This window comes from Astyanax mexicanus, chromosome 3 (genome assembly GCF_023375975.1).
Source record: "Astyanax mexicanus isolate ESR-SI-001 chromosome 3, AstMex3_surface, whole genome shotgun sequence".
Lineage (NCBI taxonomy): Eukaryota > Metazoa > Chordata > Actinopteri > Characiformes > Acestrorhamphidae > Astyanax > Astyanax mexicanus.
This window is the reverse complement of record NC_064410.1, coordinates 30,510,306-30,533,225: the sequence shown is the minus strand read 5'-3', so window position 1 is coordinate 30,533,225 and position 22,920 is coordinate 30,510,306. Positions and strand designations below refer to the sequence as shown.

The 22,920-nt window shown below is 37.3% G+C and overlaps 1 protein-coding gene across 3 annotated transcripts; it reads right to left on the bottom strand.

Annotated features, from left to right (window-relative positions):
- Positions 1-1,589: 1,589 nt before the first annotated feature.
- On the bottom strand, positions 1,590-18,680 carry lipea (lipase, hormone-sensitive a). Of its 3 annotated transcripts, none has more exons than XM_049476321.1 (11): positions 18,294-18,680; positions 12,931-13,175; positions 11,789-12,070; positions 10,512-10,602; positions 10,101-10,246; positions 8,969-9,154; positions 8,236-8,388; positions 7,837-7,981; positions 7,508-7,735; positions 3,578-3,945; positions 1,590-3,353 (listed from the first exon to the last, which is right to left on the bottom strand). In XM_049476321.1, the coding sequence occupies exons 2-11, from the start codon at positions 13,168-13,170 to the stop codon at positions 3,096-3,098; spliced, it is 2,097 nt and encodes a 698-aa protein (XP_049332278.1). In that variant the 5' UTR covers positions 13,171-13,175; positions 18,294-18,680; the 3' UTR covers positions 1,590-3,095. The 3 variants fall into 3 exon arrangements, with proteins under 3 accessions (XP_049332278.1, XP_007258339.3, XP_015463611.3); XM_007258277.4 differs by having other exon boundaries at positions 12,931-13,179; positions 18,294-18,679; XM_015608125.3 differs by lacking the exon at positions 18,294-18,680 and adding an exon at positions 15,324-15,414 and having other exon boundaries at positions 12,931-13,179.
- Positions 18,681-22,920: the final 4,240 nt, after the last annotated feature.

The following is a 22,920-nucleotide window of genomic DNA, read 5'->3' as shown; positions in this document are numbered from 1 at the left end:
TTTTCATGTTTTGAAGCACACTCTTCTTTAGTTGGGTTAAGAAATAATCATGTACACACTTTGATCATACATACACACACAAATGATAAGCACAGTGTTAAGCAACATGAACTCCACTCCAGCTAACAGGATTAACATGCATGATGTCGCTGTTCAGATCCCTGCGGTGGAGTCAGAGTGATTGATGACCTCTGAGAGAAGGACACGGTAAGAGAAACAGAGACCTACTGCCTTGCTAAGGGGGACAGTCAGTACACCAACCCACTAACCCACCCTCACCATTGTGCAATCCCTATCTCACCTCTTAGATTATAGGAAAGCTTTTTAAAATGTATGTGCATGGTCAGTGCAACTTTCATTGCCAAACTTTAAGCAAGCTTTGGGCAATATAAACAATAAAGACAGATAATGAATGCTAGCAGTCAGTTCTCTGTTACTACACACGCTGGGTGGTATGACTAAAAATGTATATCATTGTTTTTTTTTTATATGCAAAAAAGAAAAGAAAAATATAATAATACTATAAAATATAATAATACTATAAATTAACCTACGATACTCAATGTTTAAGTATTTAAAATAGATATTTTTCAAAAGCTCTATTGCACAAGCCAAAAACGAGTTTAATATCAATTTACAATATATTATTATTATTGAAGCCATTAGAGGCTTTAACCCTACAGAATCAGCCATAATTCCCTTCTTTCTCCAGTTAACAAATACATTAAATTCAGTGTGCATTAAAATGATCCTTCAAGCTACAGTATTAATATATTTAAAAGGGCTATAGTTGCTGGGAGGAACTTTTCTTCAAGCTGTGGTTCGATTGTCTCTTTTTTTTTATTTTACTTGGATAAAACACTCAAACAGTGAGGAACAGCGGCAGAAGTTCTTCAGATGAAGTGCTATTCTTATTTATCTCTAGGCAGGACAGCACTAGATGAGCGTTTGACTCTACAGAGCTAAGCTTCCAGTGTGTTGGCTTGTTATGCTAACCAGTGTGCTTCTTTGACAATGCAGTTTTACAAAATATGTGAAAAATGCCTACAAGTTTTAATTTCTCCTTCGGTATACTGTGTGAACCGATATACCGCCCCGCACTAACCCACACGAATTGATCATCAATAGAGGAACATTTATGATATTCAAGGACAAGTTAGCAGGCAACTCTGTGGTTGTTAATGTCTTTGTCACTAACCTTCAAAAGGTCCTTGTGTCGCGAGTCAGTTTGAAAAAGTAAGGACTGGCTTAAGACCCAACACTAAATCACATACTCCTTTATTACTCTCTCAGGGAAGAAACAGTCAGCACTTACGAGTCTTTGCTTTGGCTGGCACTACAACTTTAGAACACCAGTCTGAGCACAGAACTACTGATGCAGATAATCAGAAAGAAGCCAGGCGTGAAGTGTAGGAACAGTAATGCACTGCAGTATGCAGTTCAATTTTTTTCAGTGTTGTCTTCAGATCTTGTTTCTTGCTGCTGTAAAAAAACTTCATTTATCAGCTCTCAAATATTGGTCATCTTTCACATTTCTTTATATTATGAAATTCTTTATAATCCATTTAAAAATAACCAAACATCAAAAGCAGTGTCAGTTCATTTTATTTTTCCCAACATTGTCTGAAAACACAAATGAATTTATTAGCAAAAGGTGTGAAGTAGAAACATTAGGCAGTCCTGAAAATATTAAGCTCTGCTGTTGTCATCTCAAAAAGTATAAATCCATTGTGAAATATAAATATAAAGATGAGATGTATATTTACAGCAATTTAAACATGTAATAGGCTATTATATGCCTGTTAAGAGGTATTACAAATAATACATTCAAATGTATTAAATAAAACCATACATACAATGCATGGTATGTGACCGGTAGCTGGGTATTAGAAAGTTGTACTTGTAATTGCCTTTAAATTGCATGGGCACAGTGGTGTTAAAGCACACGACATCATTGATATGTTGGGGATTTTAGTACATCCAGACTCAGTATCTCAGTAAATAAAACCAAATTAGAAAAGACTGGGACAGTTTGAAGAACACATTGCAGATATTGTGAACCCAAGATATTTGTCTAGAAAAGGACCAGACTGTTTTTATCAACAGTACTAAAAGTCAGTGTCTCTGATTGCAGCATTAAAGCTGACCATTACATTCAGACCTTAAAGCAACAAATGCATTTAAGTTGACATCCAGGCATTTTATAAAAGTAGGCATTTTATAAAAAGCCTTATTTTGATTTGGGGTTGTGCTTTGAGGGTGTAGCTTTGTTAATTCATATGAAGCAGCAAACTGTGACACACAAGCAATTTCTATAGTTCTATAGTATATCTGTATAGTTCAAAATACCCATGATGTTTCCCCACAGTGCATTTAAAAAATAAAATCCTCTAATACAGATATATTTGTATCAAAGTATACAATAAGTTAGTGAAGGTAAGTCCAGCAGTACAAAAGTACAAATGACATATAGCTCTCACATCATACCAAAGATTTTTATAAAGCTATCATAAAACAGTGCCCCAGGCAGCAGAACCATATTAATGTGGTAAACCTCAGTGATGTATGTTTTCCATCACCATTGACAATTCTTAAAGTGTTTCAGACCAAAAAGATCCGATTTCAATCAGATGTTAACCATGGAACTTTACTGATATAAAATCTTTTGCATTTGCCTTTAAACTATAATGCTAATTAACAAGATTTTTTTTATCTGATGATAAACAGAATGTGCCTTATAACCTGGGAAAACTGTACTGTTTAATATTAGTTTAAATGTTTGGAGTAGTAATGCTTTATTTATACAGTATGGAATCATTTTCTACAGTGTCTAGAGATGTGAACTTCAGAATCCTCTTTAACAACACAGGTCATGTCGTAATGTCAGCAACTCTGTAAGGTCATTGTAGAACAATAGAACAAATTAAAAGCCAGCAGTGGAAAATGTTTTGGCTCTAAATGGTCTAAGGATCCTTTAAGGCATGGAAGTGTGTGGATTTTTGTTGATGTTTAGTTTGATCAGAATCCTCCCTTTATTTGAAGTCCCTTTTCTTATTTGTTTTTACTTTAACACAAATGGCTCCTATTAGTGCAGCTCAGCCACATACAGTATTGTTTTTCTGGTTGAGATTAGCTGGCTTGTGCGTTTTAGGAGGTGGGTCTTGCTCAAAGACCTCTCGAATTCGTCCCACACAAGTATCTACTGCTTCCTGAGTCTCTGTGGAAATCTGTGATAGGCTGAGAAAGCCATGAGGGAGGTCTTCCACCACGGTCAAGGTTACTGGCTGGCCAATGCTCCTCAGCTTTTTAGCAAACATTACAGAATCGTCCAAGAGGGCGTCCAAAGCCGAAGCCTGAGGAAGATAATAGTGAAATGTCAGGTTAACATTTGGGACAGCAAATGGCTCTATAAAAGGGTGGGAAATATGTTTTCAAAGTGATATCACAATACACTTTTCTGTAAATATAAAGGTAAGTGCTGTCATCACTAAATACATGTTTTACATGAATTAGAACCTCATCAAACTCTGTATGTGTTAACTATACTTTTCTGTCAAAACCAAATTCCTCTTCTTACCACTAGGTGTACTGGAGGCAAGCCTTTGAGAAGGATGTCCGGGGCAAGTAAAGGAGAAACAAACGGGTTCCTCATTATTGGGGTGCTTGGGGTCCTAATATCCACCAGACACCCAGAGCGCAGTGGTTCAAATCCTTCAGGAAATTCTGTAGTGTCTTCTGACATATCTTCAGAGCGAGGTACAGCATCTGGAAGCCCGTTGGCTGATCTAGTTGCGGGTGGTGATGAAACAGATGTTGAGTTGAGTAGTGACTGCAGCCAGTTAGAAGCTCCCTGTGTAATGTCCCCTAGCAACACTGCAGTGTCCCGCCCCAGAGCACTCAAAGTGTCCAGTTGTTGCATGGGCTGCACTGCCTCACTGTCTGTACCTGAGGAACGACCAGAGTAACACGAGTGAACATGTTATAAACACAATGGGCCCTATCTTACACCCTGCGCAAGATGTGTCCCAATGCTTATTGCTATCTTACACCCCTGCCAACAGTCTATATTCATGCCTGCTCTGATAAAAATAGTGTAAGAGCTTACGAATATATCTAGACAGATAGGCGTGGTGGTCTGAAATGAAGATGTGTTCATTTGAATGTCAAGTGTATTGCTATCTTGGCAACAGAAAACACCATTGCGCTACTGTCTGATTAGACCAGTCAATTGTCAAGATGCCCATTCTTATCTTGGCTACACAGGTGCGCACATACACTTCAGCTTGTTACACAAGGACGTGCTGCAGTGTGCAAACCCAACTTTTACACTGTGTTACAAATTATTATGGAAGTGATATTTTTCTTACATTTTTCTAAATGGACGGTTCCACATTATTAAACAGGCCACACATTTCAAGCAATAGTATTGCTTGGCTGTTAAAAAAGTGTGAAATAGTGCAATGCCTTGGACAAGGTATGAAAACAAAAGTATATTTCACAAAAACTGAAGTGTGATGATTGTACTGTGAAGAGATTTGTGGCTTATTCAGAGCACAGGTAGGTTCATGCAGATAAAGGCAAAATGAGGAAACTATCTGCAAGACAAAATTAATCAGATTAAGAGAGCAGCTGTTAAAATGCCATTACAAACCAGCAAACAGGTACTTTAAGCTGCTGGTGCCTCTGGAGTCTCACAAACCTTAAGGTGTAAGATCCAGTTGTGCATAAACCTACTATTCAGCCACCACTAACCAGAGCTTACAAGCAGAAACGGATGCAGTGAACCTAGACATACATGAAGACTAATTTCCAAACAGTCTGAGTTTCTTCAGACTGATCATTTTCTTCCATTGTGCAAAAAGAAGAGCCGAGCCTTCAGTCTCTAAATCAAGCTGTGCAGTTTGCAGTTGACATCTGGGCTATACATCCCTAAAAAGGGCCCAATCTGTTTACAAGTACTGTAAAGTTCCATTCTCTTACACTAGATGCTTTACAATCAAGTGGTAGTGAATTAATTATTCACGTAATTTAGGCCTCAGGAAAATGGATGTATGTGGCATAACAGAAAATTGATTCAAGTCACTTTATTACCTATAATAAATATATTTTCACCACTACTAAACTCAAGGGGTATTACAGATGGAAGCCTTTCTTATAGTAAAAGGTGTTGTTTAATAGAACACATTAGATTGGATAACACACAATACAATAGTAAAGAATGTCTTTTTGAACCGGAACCCTATTCCTAGTAAGCATTGCTTCAAGGGTGCATGTTTCGGTTAGGGCTGCAACGATTAGTTGATATAATAGACAATGTTGATTAATTAAATGTATCGATTACAAATTTCATTGTCGACTAATCGTTAATTTGAATTTGCACCAGTACTGCCTTACACAAAGTGCTGGGGACAGAAGCGCAATCGCAGATGTGTAAAAGCTCACTCATACAGTTTACACTCAACTCAACTGTGTCTCCAAAAGTGCTCAAACAGATTACATATTTACTCACCAAATATCAGTACTCTCCACGATTAAACATCATCTAGACATTTAAATGCCTTTTAAATCTCATGTTTAGCTGTATGTATTGTTTTTAGAGATGGAAAATATGGCAGAAATAATCGTTGACTAATCAACTAACTGGCAAATAATCATCATATTAGTTGACTACCAAAATAATCATTAGTTGCAGCCCTAGTGTTGGTCTATAAATACCCATATAAAATGATTTGTCATTAAATAGTTAAAAAATTTAGATATTAGAGCCTAACAGTTTTTTTTCTTCAAACACTGGGACACTTTTCATTTCCTTGGGTTACTTTTGAGACTACCTACTTAAAAGAATTTTATTTTGAACAAAAGTTTTTAATGTCTAAAAAAAAAAAAAAAACACTGCATCTTTTTGATCTTGTCAAGAATTTGGCACACCCCCTCCTGCTCCACAACATTTGTCCTCTGACTACTAATTCACAGCCCCGCCCTGACCTGCTCTTACATGAGTCACCAGCTCTTTTTATTTAAGCTCTCAGTGTGTGTCTAGTGTTTGCAAGTCCTGCAGCAATTTCTGAGTTCTGTGTCAGTTTGTCCTGTCAAATTATTTACCCGTTCTGGATTCTACTCTGCGTGTTCCCTTGACCATGAGTACTAATCTACCCTGTCATATCTCCAGCTTGCCCACGTTGTTGAACTTTGCCTCTTTTTTCTTGATGTGCTGTTGCTTTGCTTCGCCTGCCATGCAGCTTTGTCAAATAGTTCCTGCATTTGCATCCTAAGCTTCCTGTTGCAAATAAAAATAAATAAATCAAAAACAACACTAAGAACAGTTCAGAGCAGCTTAATATGCTTGGTATAAATTGTGTACTGCTGCTTTAAGAGAGGTGTGAGTTATGTTTACTCTGTGTCTGTGTCAGATGCCAAACTAAAACACTGCAAAGTTCACTATTCCTTTTTATGTGATGCACATGATTCAACTTAACAGCTGATTAGCCGGCCTTAAATAACCAATATATATACACAAAGTGGTGTGCACAAGTATTTGCCCCCCCCTACAGATTTCTTTAATATATATATATATATATATATCAAACAAACTGCTGTATCAGACAAAGATAACCTGCAATTAAAAAAGCAATTTTTAAAAGATAATTTTATTTAATAAAGAAAAAATAAATAAATAACCAAACCAATCTAGCCCTGTGTGAAAAAGTGTTTGCCCCCTAAACCTAAAAACTTGGTTGTGCCACTCTTGGTAGAAACAACTACAGTCAAGCTTTACTGATAACTGGCAATGAGTCTTTCATCTGTGTAGGAATTTTGCTACTCTCTTCTTTACAGAATAGTGAACGTTCTGTGTGATGTTTACGCTAAATGTAACGGGACACACACCGTCTAAAAAGTTCCACTTTTGTCAAGTCAGTTCAAAGAATATTTACCCAAAGTTCTGAGGGTCATCAAGATATATTTTTGGCAAATGTGAGATGGGCCATTGTGTTCTTTTTAGTCAGCAGTATTTTTGCCCTTGGAACCATTACAATTCAATTATTAACACTGACCTTAACTTGAATGAGACCTGAAGTTCTTTAAATGTTGTTCTAGGTTCTTTTGTGACCTCCTGGATGAGTTGGCCATACCCTTTTGGAGTAAGTTTGATTGGAAAAGGTCACCAGAGTTTCGTGTTTTCTCTGTTTGTGAATAATAGCTCTTACTCTGGTCTGCTTGAGTTCCAAAGCTTTAGAAATGACTTGGAAATCTTTTTCAGACTGACAGGATAAGATGTTGTTTTTGGAGATATTTTAGCTGCTTCATGTTTTCAGACAGGTTCTATTTAAGAATCAAGAGTTTTTTATTTTATAAGTCTGGTAGCAATCAGGCCTGCTTATGGTTAATGAAATTGAACTTATTCTTAGCTGAACTTTACCATAGGTTTCCTCGCAGCAATGCTAAATCTCTCACTGAATGAAGTAGTAGCGTTCCTAAGTGCCAGAAAAAGTAATCACTGTGGTCTTACCAGTGTAGGCATTGATGCATCTACAAAGCACACTGAGAGGAAGCAGTGGGTCAATTAGTGTGAGGAGGCGAGATGGTGAGACATCTGTTGTCAGAAGTGTTGCTGGATAAGCTGCCATGATACCGTCAGGTGTTCGTACGCCGTGAGACATGGCCTTCATTGAAACGGTGAGGCACAGGTTTCCACCGGCGCTGTCCCCCGCCAGACACACTCGCTCTGCTGTGGAGCCTGAATCAAAATATTAGGGACCTAATTTAGACCATTAAGGTTAACACTACACTGAAAAATTATGTTCTCCTTTGTGTGTTTGTGTGTACTGTAACACAAACCCAGCATGTGACAGTTCTTTAGGGCCCAGCAGTAAGCATAGAAACACTCCTCCAAGGCTCGAGGGAAGGGGGCTTCAGGGGCCAGAGAGTAATCCACAGACAGAATAGGCACATTCAGATCTCTTGACCAGGTCTTCAGATAGCTCTGAAAAGAGACAGATATTACCTCCTTTAGACCTTCCAATTAGGAAATCCAACTTGTGAGGCATTACTATAGAGATTCCTACTTAAAACATGAAAATTCCAAAATTAGAGTACAAATGTAACTCAGAACTCTATTTATTGATGAGTGAAACAGGACATTTAGGCAGGACATAATTGTAAGTAGGCTGATAATTCCATGTATTTGCTGAATAATAATAATAAGGAAATTGAAGGGGTAACATTTATTCAGCGTACTTCATGTGATCTGGAGGTCTGTGCAACAAATCCTCCCCCATGGAAGTGGATGAGCAGCCATGGAGATGGAGGGCTTTTCTGGTTCCTGAAGCCCACAGAGAGAGAACGTGGAGGCCTTTCACCCCGAGAGAGTGCCATCAGCTCTGCACTGTCCTACAGACAAACCAAGAAACACAACATACAGTGTGATACATACAGAACTATACAATACATTGTGATACACTTCACACAATATCGTGCTTCAATATAATTTGCTGCATCAATACATACCTAGTAAACAGATAATTCCATCATAATTGTTATTTTATTGATGTAAAATTTTAAATAATTGTAAAAATCTAACTTTTTTTTGTAAATGAATAATTACTGAACACAGCCTCTCGGTTTATTATTCTCCTTCAGTGGAATAAAATTTCTGAGCTTTAGAAATGCTCTTGACTATGCAAAACTGTACTTACCCCCAGCATACATGGGCAGATCTAATCAATCAAAGATCTAGATCAAAGAACTAAATCTAATTATGCTTTGGAATATGTTAAACACATTGCATTGCACATGTTATATTTATCCAAGAGGCCTGTTTACATAGAGGATGCCCAAACATTTGCATGAAACATTAGTTTACAATATTTTAATCTACAAAGTGTGGGTGATTTTATGTAAAAATATGGTGTATAAATAAAAATATCAAAGAATTTAAAACTTTTAAAAGGTAATTTGCATTAAAGCACACCTGGCCCTCACGGAGTGCATGGGAGATGAGGCGCACGTTTACAGGTCCTGGACCCCAGTGAGCAACAGGAGGAGACACATTCACCACCAGGCTTGGGTCCGAGGCCAGAGGCAGACTTAGCGGCTCTCCAGGAACTGACAGCATCAGATTCACCTGCACTGTGTTAGATGTGATGCTTGCTAAACTCTGTAGAAAAACAAAGAGAGCGAGAGATTAAATCAATTTCTACCTTTAGGGCTGACTGATTGATCTTTACTGTTAATAGAATGAAGTGGAATTGAAGTCTATTCTGTTGTGCATGGAACTTTTTATCTTTACATCTCTGACTGCAGACTATACCATCAGTGATTACTGATCATTTGCAAACACAGTGAGACCATCTGGCATATTGATGTTACAGAGTGTGATAATCGTTGCATAACACTAACATGTACAACCATTTTATTTTGGCTCATTCATAAGGGTGAAAATACACATAATTGTAGGTTCTGCTTCAGGTTCGATTTAGTATTTTAAGCCAGTGATTAATGAACTTGGACCTTGAGAACCCCCTGCTGTATATTTAATCTGCTAATTGACAAATGTGTTAGGTCAGGAAACCACACAAAACATGCAAGGACCAGTGTTGAGAACCATGGTTTTAGATGATTCAACAGAACTGCAAAAATGATAGAAAACATTGTCTTCAAAATATTACTATTAGAAAAAGAAATGCAACTAACCGAAACCATTATAGAACATATGATACAAAAAAAACATAGCTTCCTGTTAAATATACAATTTATTTCAAAATTCTCCTTTATAAACCCAAACTCACAATTTTTTCTACTCTATTGTCTCCTGTGTTTTTTTGTCCTTTGTTTGTTTTATTTCCTTTTCTTTTTATTTTTTGTAACGTGTCCTTGAGTGTTGTGAAATGCGCTTATAAATAAAATTTATTATTATTATTATTATTAATACTACATCAATGATACAGCCTATTCCAAACGTGTTTTGAAATTGTTACCCGTGAATAATATGTATAAATTACCCTGGATTAAACGAGACAGTCATAAACCTTACAAAACACATTGTAAGTTACTTTACATTCCACTTGTTCTTTAAGAAAAGTACCACAAAAATTCCAACTGACTGATATCAGCTCTGTCTCGGTGATGTTCCAAAACGTTTTCCAGAACTGCATGTCCAGGTTCTGAGTGATGCGTTCAAACTCCGCCCCCCTCAGTTCAGGGTCCACCACATACTTCCCAGATGTGAAGACTGATAGCGCAGCCCTTCCTATGGAAACAGGAGAAGAAAAAAAACAACAGAAATATGTAGGGGTCATTTCACGCCAGGCAAATGTGATTTTGCTAACTGTTGTAAGTTATTTCAACATGTTTGGGTAAAATGCTAATGGGTTTATGCTAAATCTACTATCACCTAAAACAAGGCCTGTTATTCCAGTAACGTGATCTTAAATAACAGCAATGATATGAGTTATTATAGCATATATAGATATGCTTAATAAATACTCTTAGTTAAATATCTGTATTGCACTGACCTATTCTTGTCTGCTGTTTCTTGTAGTTCTCTCCAAAGGACACCATACTGATCACCACTGTCTGTAGGAAAGGTCTGAGAGATGGAGAGAACTGGGGAGAGGGAGAAAACAGAACACCTAAAAGAGCAGTTTGGCAAAAACTGAAATAACACATTAAGACCTGAATTGGGTACTTACACTCATTTTTATACCACTCTAAATAAAACAGAAATTTGGAAAATGAAAATAAGAAAAAATAGATTTTTATTTTATTACAGACAATATGAAACCAAGATATTAATGTTTTGTCCGCTCAACTTCATTTCTCTTATTAACATACATCCATTCCTGTATTTAAGACATGCAACACATTCCAAAAAGTTGTGACTGAGACTATTTGTGATGATTCTGTGATGTTAATTTAAATAGGTGACATCACCAGAAGACTGTAATCAGGATTTGGTACAAAAAGGAGTATCTAAAGACAAAAAGGACCATCCAGAATATTATCAGCATGTCTGTGATGCAGTATTGATTTAGAATAGTCCATTAAGGTCTAAGCGCAACATGCACTGCATTCAAGAAGACTTGTTCACGAAATATATATTTTTGCAATTGAATAAGAGTCAATATAAAGCATAGTAAGCTATGTAATGAATAAGATAACCTAGCCTTAACACATGTTAGTTATGAATTATATTCCTGGAACAATTCATCTGTCTCAGCTAACTATAAAAGCGGTTTTATTTCACTTTAATTCACGTGTGATGTGAAAAATTAGGTAGAAGATCAAGATTCCATCTTTTAATCTTAATTTGTTCATTAGCCTAATGCCAAGTGAAAAATGAAAGATAACATCTGACACTAGATAATATCACACATACTTTAATTTAAAGTCCATCTTCATAAATTTTTGGTCACCTCAAACGCAACAGCTTCTTAGCTCTGATACAACAACTAACAGATAACCATGCTGACTTGCATAACACTAGGAGTGATGTGGAGAGGAAATGCTGAAGGCAAGCAACTGGGATTTGAACCAACTCTCCTTGGACCATGATGACAGTTCCGAAGTCCACAGGACCATTTAGAGCCCCTCCCCCCACTTTAAATACTTTGGTCTCTTTTCCAGCATTATCAAAACAGAGCCACAAAATTGCCCAATTCCAAAATCTTTCAAATTGTTTTGTTACAACCTCGTTTATTTTACATCACCAATATTTTATCCCATTTGAATATAGAGGTAGATGCACACCATCACAAGACACCATTAATCTGCTGCCCATAATATTACTCACCTGAAAACCCAAGCAGCGCCCATAGAAACAGGCCTTGTGCATGGATGTGTACTCCTTCATGAACTTCTCGCTGAGGCCCTCTTCTTGCGAGTACAGCTGACCATGTTCGTTATCGTTTAGCAACCGCTGGGCCACATACAGCAGCGCCCGTAGCTGACAGAGAGCCGTGCAGTACGCCTCCATCTCACTGGCATTGTGGTCCACCCGAAAAAACACACCCCCACAGTTGGAGGCAATGTAGCGGGCTTTCTGAATTATATGAAGTAAGCAGGACAGCACTACCTGTAGAGAAAGGATAGATGATTATTCCGTTCCAGTAACTCATTCAGTTTCATATTTTAAATGTGTGTTTGATAACTCTCAGAGAAAGACCTTAACAAAGAACTCAGTTTTCTTTCAGCCCCCATTTTTATTCAGCACATTAAAAGACTCTAATTTAAAAACTTTAAAACTACTTTGACATATTATATTAAAGTATTAAAAAAAGAGTGTAGTCTGTTTTCCAGGCACACTATACTACACAATATTTTTTCTTCCTGCCAAAAATACAGGAAAATACTAGCATTTCAACTTTATTATATTTAATTTTTTGAGCAATTAACACCACTAATATGAATGTAATTCCATTTGGCCAAACATAAATCAATTTTTTTACATTCAAATCTTCATTATTAACTGCTTAAGTCTTAAGAAGAAGGACATTGTGATTAATCACAGAATATCATTGTGATTGATCCGATTCATTTTTTTATCCACTGACCACTATTTTTATGAATTTTCACCTATTAAATACTTTTGATGTTCAGCCCAATGTTTTCATTAGAGGGGATATAAGAAATTTAGTTTCTTTAATGCGGCACAGCCAATCAGAAGAGAGATCCTTCAGTCTTAAAAGCACAGTAGCAACTATTTAGCTCTGAAGGACTGAAGTGAGAAGGGAAATGGCCAAAAGAATAAAATATATAATCACACAAACATCATAAGTAGACTTTAGGAGACATAGGTTATGGACCGTTTTGATCAAAGCACAGGAACTCTTATCTGGAACTAATCAAAACGTTTCACAACACACAGTGATGTACTATGTGATCAGTTAAAGCACCTCTAGAAAAATAATTAAAATTATATTAGTTTCAATGTACCTTTACTAACGTACGGTATCCGTTCCCAGGTGTCTCTGCATTGAAATCATAGTGGTGATACACAGCAGTGAAGCCAGCGACCAGCGCTTCCACAGCATGGCTATGCTCCTGAATGCGTCCTATTGCAGACAGCAGCTGACTGGTGGCATTGTTGGACAGTAGACTGACCTGGCTGGAGATGGCAGAGATCATTTCTACACACACTGAATCCAGTGTATTGAAGACTACCCTGTGGTCCATGTTCCCTACCTGAGAGAAAGAGAGATACAGAGAGACAGTGAAAGAGAGAGGGACAGGAAAAAAGAGATACAGACAGTGAAAGAGAGAGGGAGAGAAAGAGAGAGTGACAAGAGTGTTTTACACATGCACTTTTAGTATTCAGTTTTCACACAAAAAAAAGTGTCGTATTGAGCATGAATCAAGAATAACAGAGCTGTGGGCTACTAATGCTGAAAAAGTCCTTTCGCAGTTGTCTAATGCTTCCAAATAAAATGCTATTTAAATGGTAAAAATGAAACGTTTTGTAAAATGTTAATTAAAACTGCATGTGTGAACATGCTTGATCATTGTCTGAATGAGTATGCCAGCAATACTCCAGGGTGCAGCCACTGGTTTCTCATGAAACTAAATACAATGAATGAATGAATGACACCATCATGCAGAACGAATATTAATAATCACTTGTCAGTTTGTTTTGGCCATTTAAACTAGAAACTAGACATTTTATTGGCAAGAAAACATGTCTTTGTGCAGCTTGGGATCTTAAAAACTAAATCTAAAACGTCACTCTTATTGCCAGGACTGTGAAGATAAGCAGCCCTGACACACAGAGAGATGCACAAATTCAACATGAAAAGGGGTAAAACACTGCCTCATCACAAAACAAAGAAACAAGTGTAAACTATTGTGTTTCAGCAGGCAGTCAGTGACAAAGGCCAGCCTCTGTCCTCTCTAGACCACGAGTACAACAACAGAATGTGCAACCATCACAGATCAGACTAAAACAGCATTAGCCTTTTCATGAGTTATTTGTGATGTTATTTGTTTTTACAGCGGTAGTTAAGGGAATCTTTTGTTTTTGCTATTTAAAATGGCCAATGAATCTACACTACCTACACTTCTTATTGCTATATTACTGCAAAACAATTAAAAATCTTGTGAAATCATCTAATTTTAAGGCAATAATTTTCATTTTTGTCCTGCTAAAAATTGTACTTGGTTTTAAGTGTATGATTATTTTGCTTATTTTAGGAATACTTACTTATCTTAATTATTCTTACTTACAATTCTCACCTCATTTTGAAGAATTCAAACAATCACAATTCACCAGTCAAGTTATGTCCAAATTTGAGTCTTGCTTCACTCATGTTCAGATTTTGCGATGGCTTATTTTAAGAAATCTTACTAGGAACAATTTGCTTACACCACTGGACGTACATCTCAATGTATATATATATTGTGCCTAGTTTTTGCCAATGGATTTTTTTACACTGTGTAATGCTAAATGCTGATGGTAGAACAGCTTCTTTTAGAGGCTGATTTGCATATAAACTATGTCTCCCAACCAGGAAGAGTTGAAGAAATAAATTTTATGCAAAAACTATCAAGCTCAAAAATCTGAAACTATTGTAAAATCAATGTATTAGGATTCAAAACTGAGTTTTCAGACATTTCACGTGTCAATTAAAGCCATTGTAAACTATTCTGAATTAACACATTTATTTCTAGAATGGAGCTTTTCACACCAAAGCCTTCTGTATGACTTTTTTATAGGAAACTTAATAGTGCCTTTGTCTATTGACTTAATAGTGCAATATCCTGAATCCTTTAAAAATCACACACACATTGGTGTTGCGCCAGAGTTTTCTGCATTCCAGTTAAACAGCTATGGTTGTAAGCATTGCCTCAGATTATTCTGGCTAGTGATATTAGAACAACATTTAATGTGACGAGACGGCGTCGCTGCGTGGTTTTAACGCTGTCTGTGGGTGCTCGCGAGCAAAAGTGGGCAAGGCCATTAATACTAATTCACTCATTGGCGTAGACACAGGTGCTTTTCCTGTTTTTCTGAATATTTTTTTTTACTAGCGACTGCAGACAATAAAGTTTGAGGAAGAGTTTCATGTGCAGCATCCATATACAACTCAGAGAAATCTATTGCATTTTACAAAGAACAAGAAAAGATGGATTTTAGTGGAAGGACACTTTTTAAAAATGCAACAAGGTTACCTTTACGATGCTGGCAGGGAAAGATGTGCAAAAAGACAAGCTACTCAATACTATGACATTAAATGCAGTAGCTCCCACATATTTCCTGCAGGTCAGTGCACAGTTTTTTGTGTATATCTAGCACATCCCAGAAGAAAAATGCAAGTTAAATCAAACAGGTTCACCTGGGTTTGGTTCTTGGCTGGGGTGACCGGGGTCTTCCGTAGATGTAATGTTCTGGTGAACTAGAAGTGTTGCGAGTGTGTGAGTGACTGTGTCGACCCTGCGATGGATTGACGGCCGGTCAAGGGTTTATTCTGCCTGATGACTGCTGGGATTGGTTGCGGCTCTCCCATGACCCATAATAAATTAAGCAGTTGACGATGAATGAATGAATGTTCACCATATTGAGGCTGATGGGTTTTACCAGTCTGAATTCCCTTTTAAAAAATAAATGGACTTGATTTGAGCTGTTTAATCATTTGTAAGTCATTTGCTTTCACTTAGATGTGCTCTTCGGTTCTTTTAAACCATCTGAGCCTGGTCGGTCAAAAGGGTAACCTTTGACCCACTCATCACCTAACGCTCCTGCTCTCTATCAGTTACACTGGCGGCCTATCTGAGCTGGTAATTCAATATGTGTCCTTTCCTTATCACTTTCAATCCTGCAATTACTCCACACTGTCCAATGTCTTCTTTTGCTAAAATATTTCACTGTTTACAGAGTTCTGGCCTAGTCAGTCATCACAATTTCCACAAAGAGTAGAAAAATACTTTCAAAGAAAATGGCAAGCCATTTCCAAGACATATAAATTCATATGATCTGTTAGGAGTGTTTCATTGGAAATTGCTGGGGGCTGTTTTCACAGTAATTAAGTATATTTTTCAGCCCTGTTAAATGATAGGGCAAGATGACACGCAGTATGCCTTTTTCTCGGTATGCCTATAAAAGTTCCATTCATATTTAGAAACAGTATGAATTTTAGCTCCAGCAGCTAATATAAAGTCTTTTCATTAATTCATAATATGTTCAAAAAATCTAGAAGGCTATCCGTCCTGAAAAGAACAGATAAGGCTGACCAAATGCACTTATTTGCACAAGGGAGCGGTCTGAAAAAACACACAACTAAAGCGCATACCATGTTAAAGGGACAGTCCACAAATTCTCCAAATGTTTTTGCATAATTTAAATGGTTAAGATGTAAATAGCCAGTCAGAGATGTTAGGTGTACCTATTCTGTCAGGGAGAAACTTGCAGAGCCAGAATTGCTTACAGTGGTGGAGTTATATGTTCCAATCGTCTGAAATGTTTGATGGCTTTAAAAGGATACATAGAAACAGAAAGTCTCTTACATTAAATAGTTATGCATACAAATCATAAATGCATGCTTTTATTATGATATTTGAGTTTTCAGAAAAATTTGAAGTACATCTACAGCTTTAGGTCTATTTATAACACGCTTAGTTACTTTTTTTTTTTACAGCAGCCATTTAATTATGTACAAAACATGAATTTACCTTCAACACTCATATCTCATATAAGACTGAAAACTCTGATAGCTTAATCCCAATCCCAGCCGTATTTAAAGCCAATGCTGGCAACTATCCAGACAGATAAGCTTCAGTTTCATTTTGGCTCCATTTCAGTTCTTTATTGGGATTAACATGTTTCTTTTACTGTAACAGTGAAACAATTTCTGTACAGTGAAACAGTTTGCGTACAGTAAATAAATACCCCCCTTCTCCTTTTTACTTGTCATAGGTTATGAAAACCACTGCCAATGTTCATAATTAGGAATATGGGTATTTTGTCTATTTTTGTATTGTTCATAGTTCAGTTTTCTATCAGCACTGCTGGGACAAAGCCTCACAACTCCTGATTTAGTCAGATTGTTTATATGCAAAATAAAAAATGTCAACTGTCGTTTATATTGTGTACAAACATATTTTGGAGATTTTAAACCCTCAGACACAAAAAGTCCAGATAAGTCCATATAAGACAATTATGATTAACTTTTCATTTCATAAACTGTCAATTAACAGAAAAGAAACTCATAATATCTAAAGTAAAAAGGGTATCTTAATTAAAGACGCACTAATGTGGGAATTATGGGCCAATGCCGATATAAAAATATGTAACTTGTAGAGAAACTAGACACCCCAGTAAAGCTTTATTACTTTAAATTAAATAAATTTAATAAAATAACTAAAAATTATCAATAAATTTTAAATAAGCACAGTCAGAGCCAGCCGATTGTAGTAGTGCAGCCAGTGTCACCTGGCCTTTCAGATGGTATAAATTTTCATGTAGACAGATCTAATACAGTTATACAATTTGGCTACCAAGTGATAAATAAGAAATAATACCTATGTACACAAATAAACTATTGTGACTTACTTTGTATTCTTTTTTGTGTTTTGATTATGTTTGGCAGATGATTTGTTTATCCTTTTGAAGGTGTGTTCAGTAATAATAACATGCCCATGTGGGGCCTATAGCCCAGGTTTGAAGTCCATTTGTTTTATGTTGACCACACACATGGAGGTCAGGTCGAATTCTGTTTTTGTTGCTCACCATCGGCTACCGGAGTCCTGAGAGAGCACAATTGGCTCTCTGACAATTGGCTGGGTGGGTAGATGGCACTCTCATCACTTTTAAGGGTGATGTCCACAGCACAAGGCATCTGTGAGCTTTTGTATTAGAACAGAGTCGCTGCGCTTTCCTCCGAGCAAGTTGGAAAAGTTTGAAAAGAGGAGGTGGCTGACTTCACATGGTATGTGTCTTCACTCTCCTGGTGTTGGGGCATCACTAGTGATAGTGGGGGGTCCTAATGAGTGGGTTGGGAAATTAGGGGAAAAAAAGATAAAAAAAAAAGTATTGACAGCAATGGGTTATTATAGGGGCCCTATCTGGGTTGTACACTGGGGCCTGGGTGGAATGAAGTGTGCTTCAGAACTGGAGGTGGTGGCGTTTCCTACCAGTAGACGGCGCTGTTCTACAAGGAACAAACTCGATCAAGACAAATTTACACTTTCTGACGTTCAAACGAGGCAAACCCGAGGCTAAACGGAAGCGTGGACTGTTCCCTGGTTCTCTCACCAGCTGATTAATAAACACAAGGGGAGTAAGAGCAGCTCGGCGGTGTGTAACTCACCGTGCTGTGGCGGGTCTGGTTGTCAGAGCTCTTCTCTCACTCAGACGCGCTGCCGGGCGGCCGCTGCTGCTTCTGTCTCCACAACACAACTTCTCTCTCTCTCTCGAGTTTCTCACCGCGAGGGAAGTTCAGCTCCAGATAAACACCCGCTCAGCTCAGCTCAGCTCTGCGCGGACAGCAGGGCACGAGCCTCCACACACCAACACACAACGACACGCGCGCGCTCGGGCTCCGGCTCTTAGACTGCAGATCCTCGGCGCTGGTGAAGAAACCCCAATCCGGGCGGATCGCCTTCCGCGCCCGTCAGAGAGGAGCAGAGCGCAGCATCCTGGGTATAAGAGTCATGTGAGGAGAGCGAGTGTGTGTTACTGATAGAGGAGCCGATAACACGCACTTTACACACCGAATAGAGCCGCTGAACGCAGTACTTCACCAACACAGCCAACACAGACATGATTACAGATCACCACTGACACGACTGTTTAAACCAGGGGTGTCCAAACTTTTTTTGTTGGGGGCCAGAAGGCGGGCCACAGACTCTGTAATAAAACAAATCATGAAATATACCACTTTAAATAATACTTTTTTCCTGATTATTTCATTTACACACCATTTTACTTGACTTACTATCTGTATCTTTGACAGTGTTGTGTAAACTAAGATTTTTCAAATTGATGTTTAATTTCATGATGTCTCTTAATATTAAACTTTTAAACTCTTTGCCCCGTTTTTCTGCGCTAGAAATGCGCACCCTCTCCGCTTTTAGACTCTTTTGCCCCGTTTTTCTGCGCTAGAAATGCGCACCCTCTCCGCTTTTAGACTCTTTTGCCCCGTTTTTCTGCGCTAGAAATGCGCACCCTCTCCGCTTTTAGACTCTTTTGCCCCGTTTTTCTGCGCTAGAAATGCGCACCCTCTCCGCTTTTAGACTCTTTTACCCCGTTTTTCTGCGCTAGAAATGCGCACTCTCTCCGCTTTTAGACTCTTTGGCCTGTTTTTCTGCGCTAGAAATGCGCACTCTCTCCGCTTTTAGACTCTTTTGCTCCGTTTTTCTGCGCTAGAAATGCGCACCCGCTTTTAGACTCTTTTACCCCGTTTTTCTGCGCTAGAAATGCGCACTCTCTCCGCTTTTAGACTCTTTTACCCCGTTTTTCTGCGCTAGAAATGCGCACTCTCTCCGCTTTTAGACTCTTTGGCCTGTTTTTCTGCGCTAGAAATGCGTACTCTCTCCGCTTTTAGACTCTTTGGCCTGTTTTTCTGCGCTAGAAATGCGCACTCTATCCGCTTTTAGAATCTTTGGCCCGTTTCTGACACCTAGCGTTCAAACTTTGAATCTCACATTATAAAAACCTGTTAAACAGCGGGCCAACTTTCATTCTACTTCTAAAATACCTCGCGGGCCGCTCCAAAAAAAGGAAACGTGCCGCAAATGGCCCGCGGGCCGTAGTTTGGACACCCCTGGTTTAAACTGTTTAAATAAACTCAGTCTAACTCAGTGGCTAATCTAGAATTTTTCTCAAGGGGCCAAGTATTATTGCAACAGTCACAGCAAGTTCAAACACTTGAATATATATTTTTTAAGTTACACAGTAAAATCTATGGAGTTATTTGTATGCCAATTTTGCCTCTGACTTTTGAAAAATTCAAAAGGAAAATTGTATGTTCCAAAATTAAAACTATATATATCAAATAGATATGAAAATGATTTGCCTTTGGATTTTACCAGTCATTTTTTATTTTTGTGGATAAAGTTTTTTTCTGCTTTTGAAAGCTCTCATTTCCTTCAGCTTAATTTTTATTATTTTTTAAATGAATTTTATTTAGTTGTCAAGCAAAAACAAACAATACACCTAGTGCCCAGAGCATAACAACTGACAACTGATAACATATACATGTTTAGAAACGATTTAAAAAAGAACACATTTTGCCATTAATATGCTTTATATGGTTCTTACTTTAATATGTACAGTATTTTAAACACAGGTAGCACTTTAAAACAATTATATTAAAATATATTTTATTTTGCACAGTTATTTATTTGTACAGTGATTTTTTTTATACAAACACATTTAATAAATACACATTTTGCAAGAATGAGGTTCATTATTGCATTAAATCTATCTAAAACAAAGGCAAATGTACAGCAGTGAATCTGTGATTCTTTGCTATACAAGGTTGTAGCAAAAAAGGGGGAAAGAAACTTATAGACAGAGTTGAACACAAAATGTATTCTATTAAAAAAATATCAAGAACTAACAGTGTGGCAGAAAAAAGGACAAAAGATGTGAGTATCTGATAAATCACAGTATTGATATACAAATTATTTGTAACTGAATATGTTAAATGTATTGTACTCCATCAGAAGCATGATAGGAAATAATCTCAGAAAGAATCTAGTTGCAGTCTTGCAGTTAGTGATCCCCAGTATTTGCAAAATCTTAGCCTGTGACTATGTGATAGTCTTTAGATGTGAGAGGGAGTCAGATTTCAGTCTGTTAAAAGTGTTTTTAGAGTATTTTCAAAGTTGTGTAGCGTAGCGTATGGACAGCTTTAAAGATAATCTCCCTCAAATTGTGAGGCAAATAAATCAGAAATGGGGTTCTGCTTTTTTTTTTTTATACACATATAATCTGCAATTCTGATGGCAGGTATGATATTTTGGTGAAAAAAGAATTGGCACAAAATTAACTTGTGCATTTTTTTACGTGAATTTTTTATTGTACATAGACAAAATGATTGACAGGGGCAAGGGCATATTGGCCCCGCCCCTGGAACCACCAGTGTATGGAGTCAAAAAAGGGTCATAAAGATTTTGAGTTTGTAAAACAGAAGTCACAAATGTACTGAAACTTGTAACTGCGTTTAAACAACTGCATGCACAAAAATCCAAATCCACAAATTAACTGGAATGTGCAAACTTGAAACAGAAAGTAATATTAATAATAATTCAAATGTACAAATGTGAAAAAAATATTTTAATTATATATAAATATATATTTTTTAATTTGTAAATCCAATCTCTTGAATGTGTGAATCAGTACTGCTCAAATGGCTTAAGCTGGGTCAGACCAAAAATCACATGGAATTTGTGAGGTTGTAAATGTGACAGTGGGTGTTTTTCACTGTGGAGCTAAAAATCCTCTCATTCATCTTCTCTGCTGCGTGTGCGAAGCTCTAGCTGCAGTTGCGAATTTTGACCCTGTTTTGACGCCTGATTGATGGACCAATAGGAAAGCTTTATCCGGACCAATCAGATTACGGGGTTTGTTTAACCAATCAGAACAATGGGTGGGTCTCTGCAGCTCAGAGTACTGGGCGTGTCGAAAGGTGTGGCCGTGTCGAAAGTGTGGCCGCCATTTTGGAGTCAGCCACCATGCGCCCCCAGTGGATTAATTTACACAGAGGAAGGAGTTTAATAAAACAATAATATTCATAACTCTACCAATTTTTTACCTGATTTACACATTACAAATACGTGCTTTCATGCTGAAATACTTTATATTATGTTCTAATTATATGAATTAATTTTATATTTATGTACATAGATGCACACACACACACACACACACACACACACATATATATATATATATATATATGTGTGTGTGTGTGTGTGTGTGTGTGTGTGTAACAAACCAAACCGTGTGTAAATTGGTAGAGTTGTGAATATTATCGGTTTATTAAACTCCTTCCTCAGTGTAAATTGATCCACTGGGGGGCGCATGGTGGCCGACTCCAAAATGGCGGCCACGTGGAACGTCAGCTCCAATAGACCAATAGACGACCACCTTTTGACATGCCCAGTACTCTGAGCTGCAGAGACCCACCCATTGTTCTGATTGGTTAAACAAACCCCGTAATCTGATTGGTCCAGATAAAGCTTTCCTATTGGTTCATCAATCAGGCGTCAAAACAGGGTCAAAATTCGCAACTGCAGCTAGAGCTTCGCACACGCAGCAGAGAAGATGAATGAGAGGATTTTTAGCTCCACAGTGAAAAACACCCACTGTCACATTTACAACCTCACAAATTCCATGTGATTTTTGGTCTGACCCAGCTTAAGCCATTTGAGCAGTACTGATTCACACATTGAAGAGATTGGATTTACAAATTAAAAAATATATATTTATATATAATTAAAATATTTTTTCACATTTGTACATTTGAATTATTATTAATATTACTTTCTGTTTCAAGTTTGCACATTCCAGTTAATTTGTGGATTTGGATTTTTGTGCATGCAGTTGTTTAAACGCAGTTACAAGTTTCAGTACATTTGTGACTTCTGTTTTACAAACTCAAAATCTTTATGACCCTTTTTTGACTCCATACCAGTGTTCTATCTTCAGTTTGCTCCTGGAGCTCAGTGAGGAAAGACCCTTTTAAACCCTTTAAAAAATTTAAGTGATAATTTATGTAAATTCATGATCACGTACTGCTGTGTTCAAATGAAGTTAATAATTAAAAGAAATGGAGGCACACACCACTGCTTTTAAAAAAAATTTCAACTATTCAACTATTTATATGATAATTAATATTTATTAACATGGTTTGTTTAATAATTAACTTGTACTTATTTATCCAGCATTATCGTGTCTGAATCTCCCTTTCTGTCCTCTTTAGCAGCACA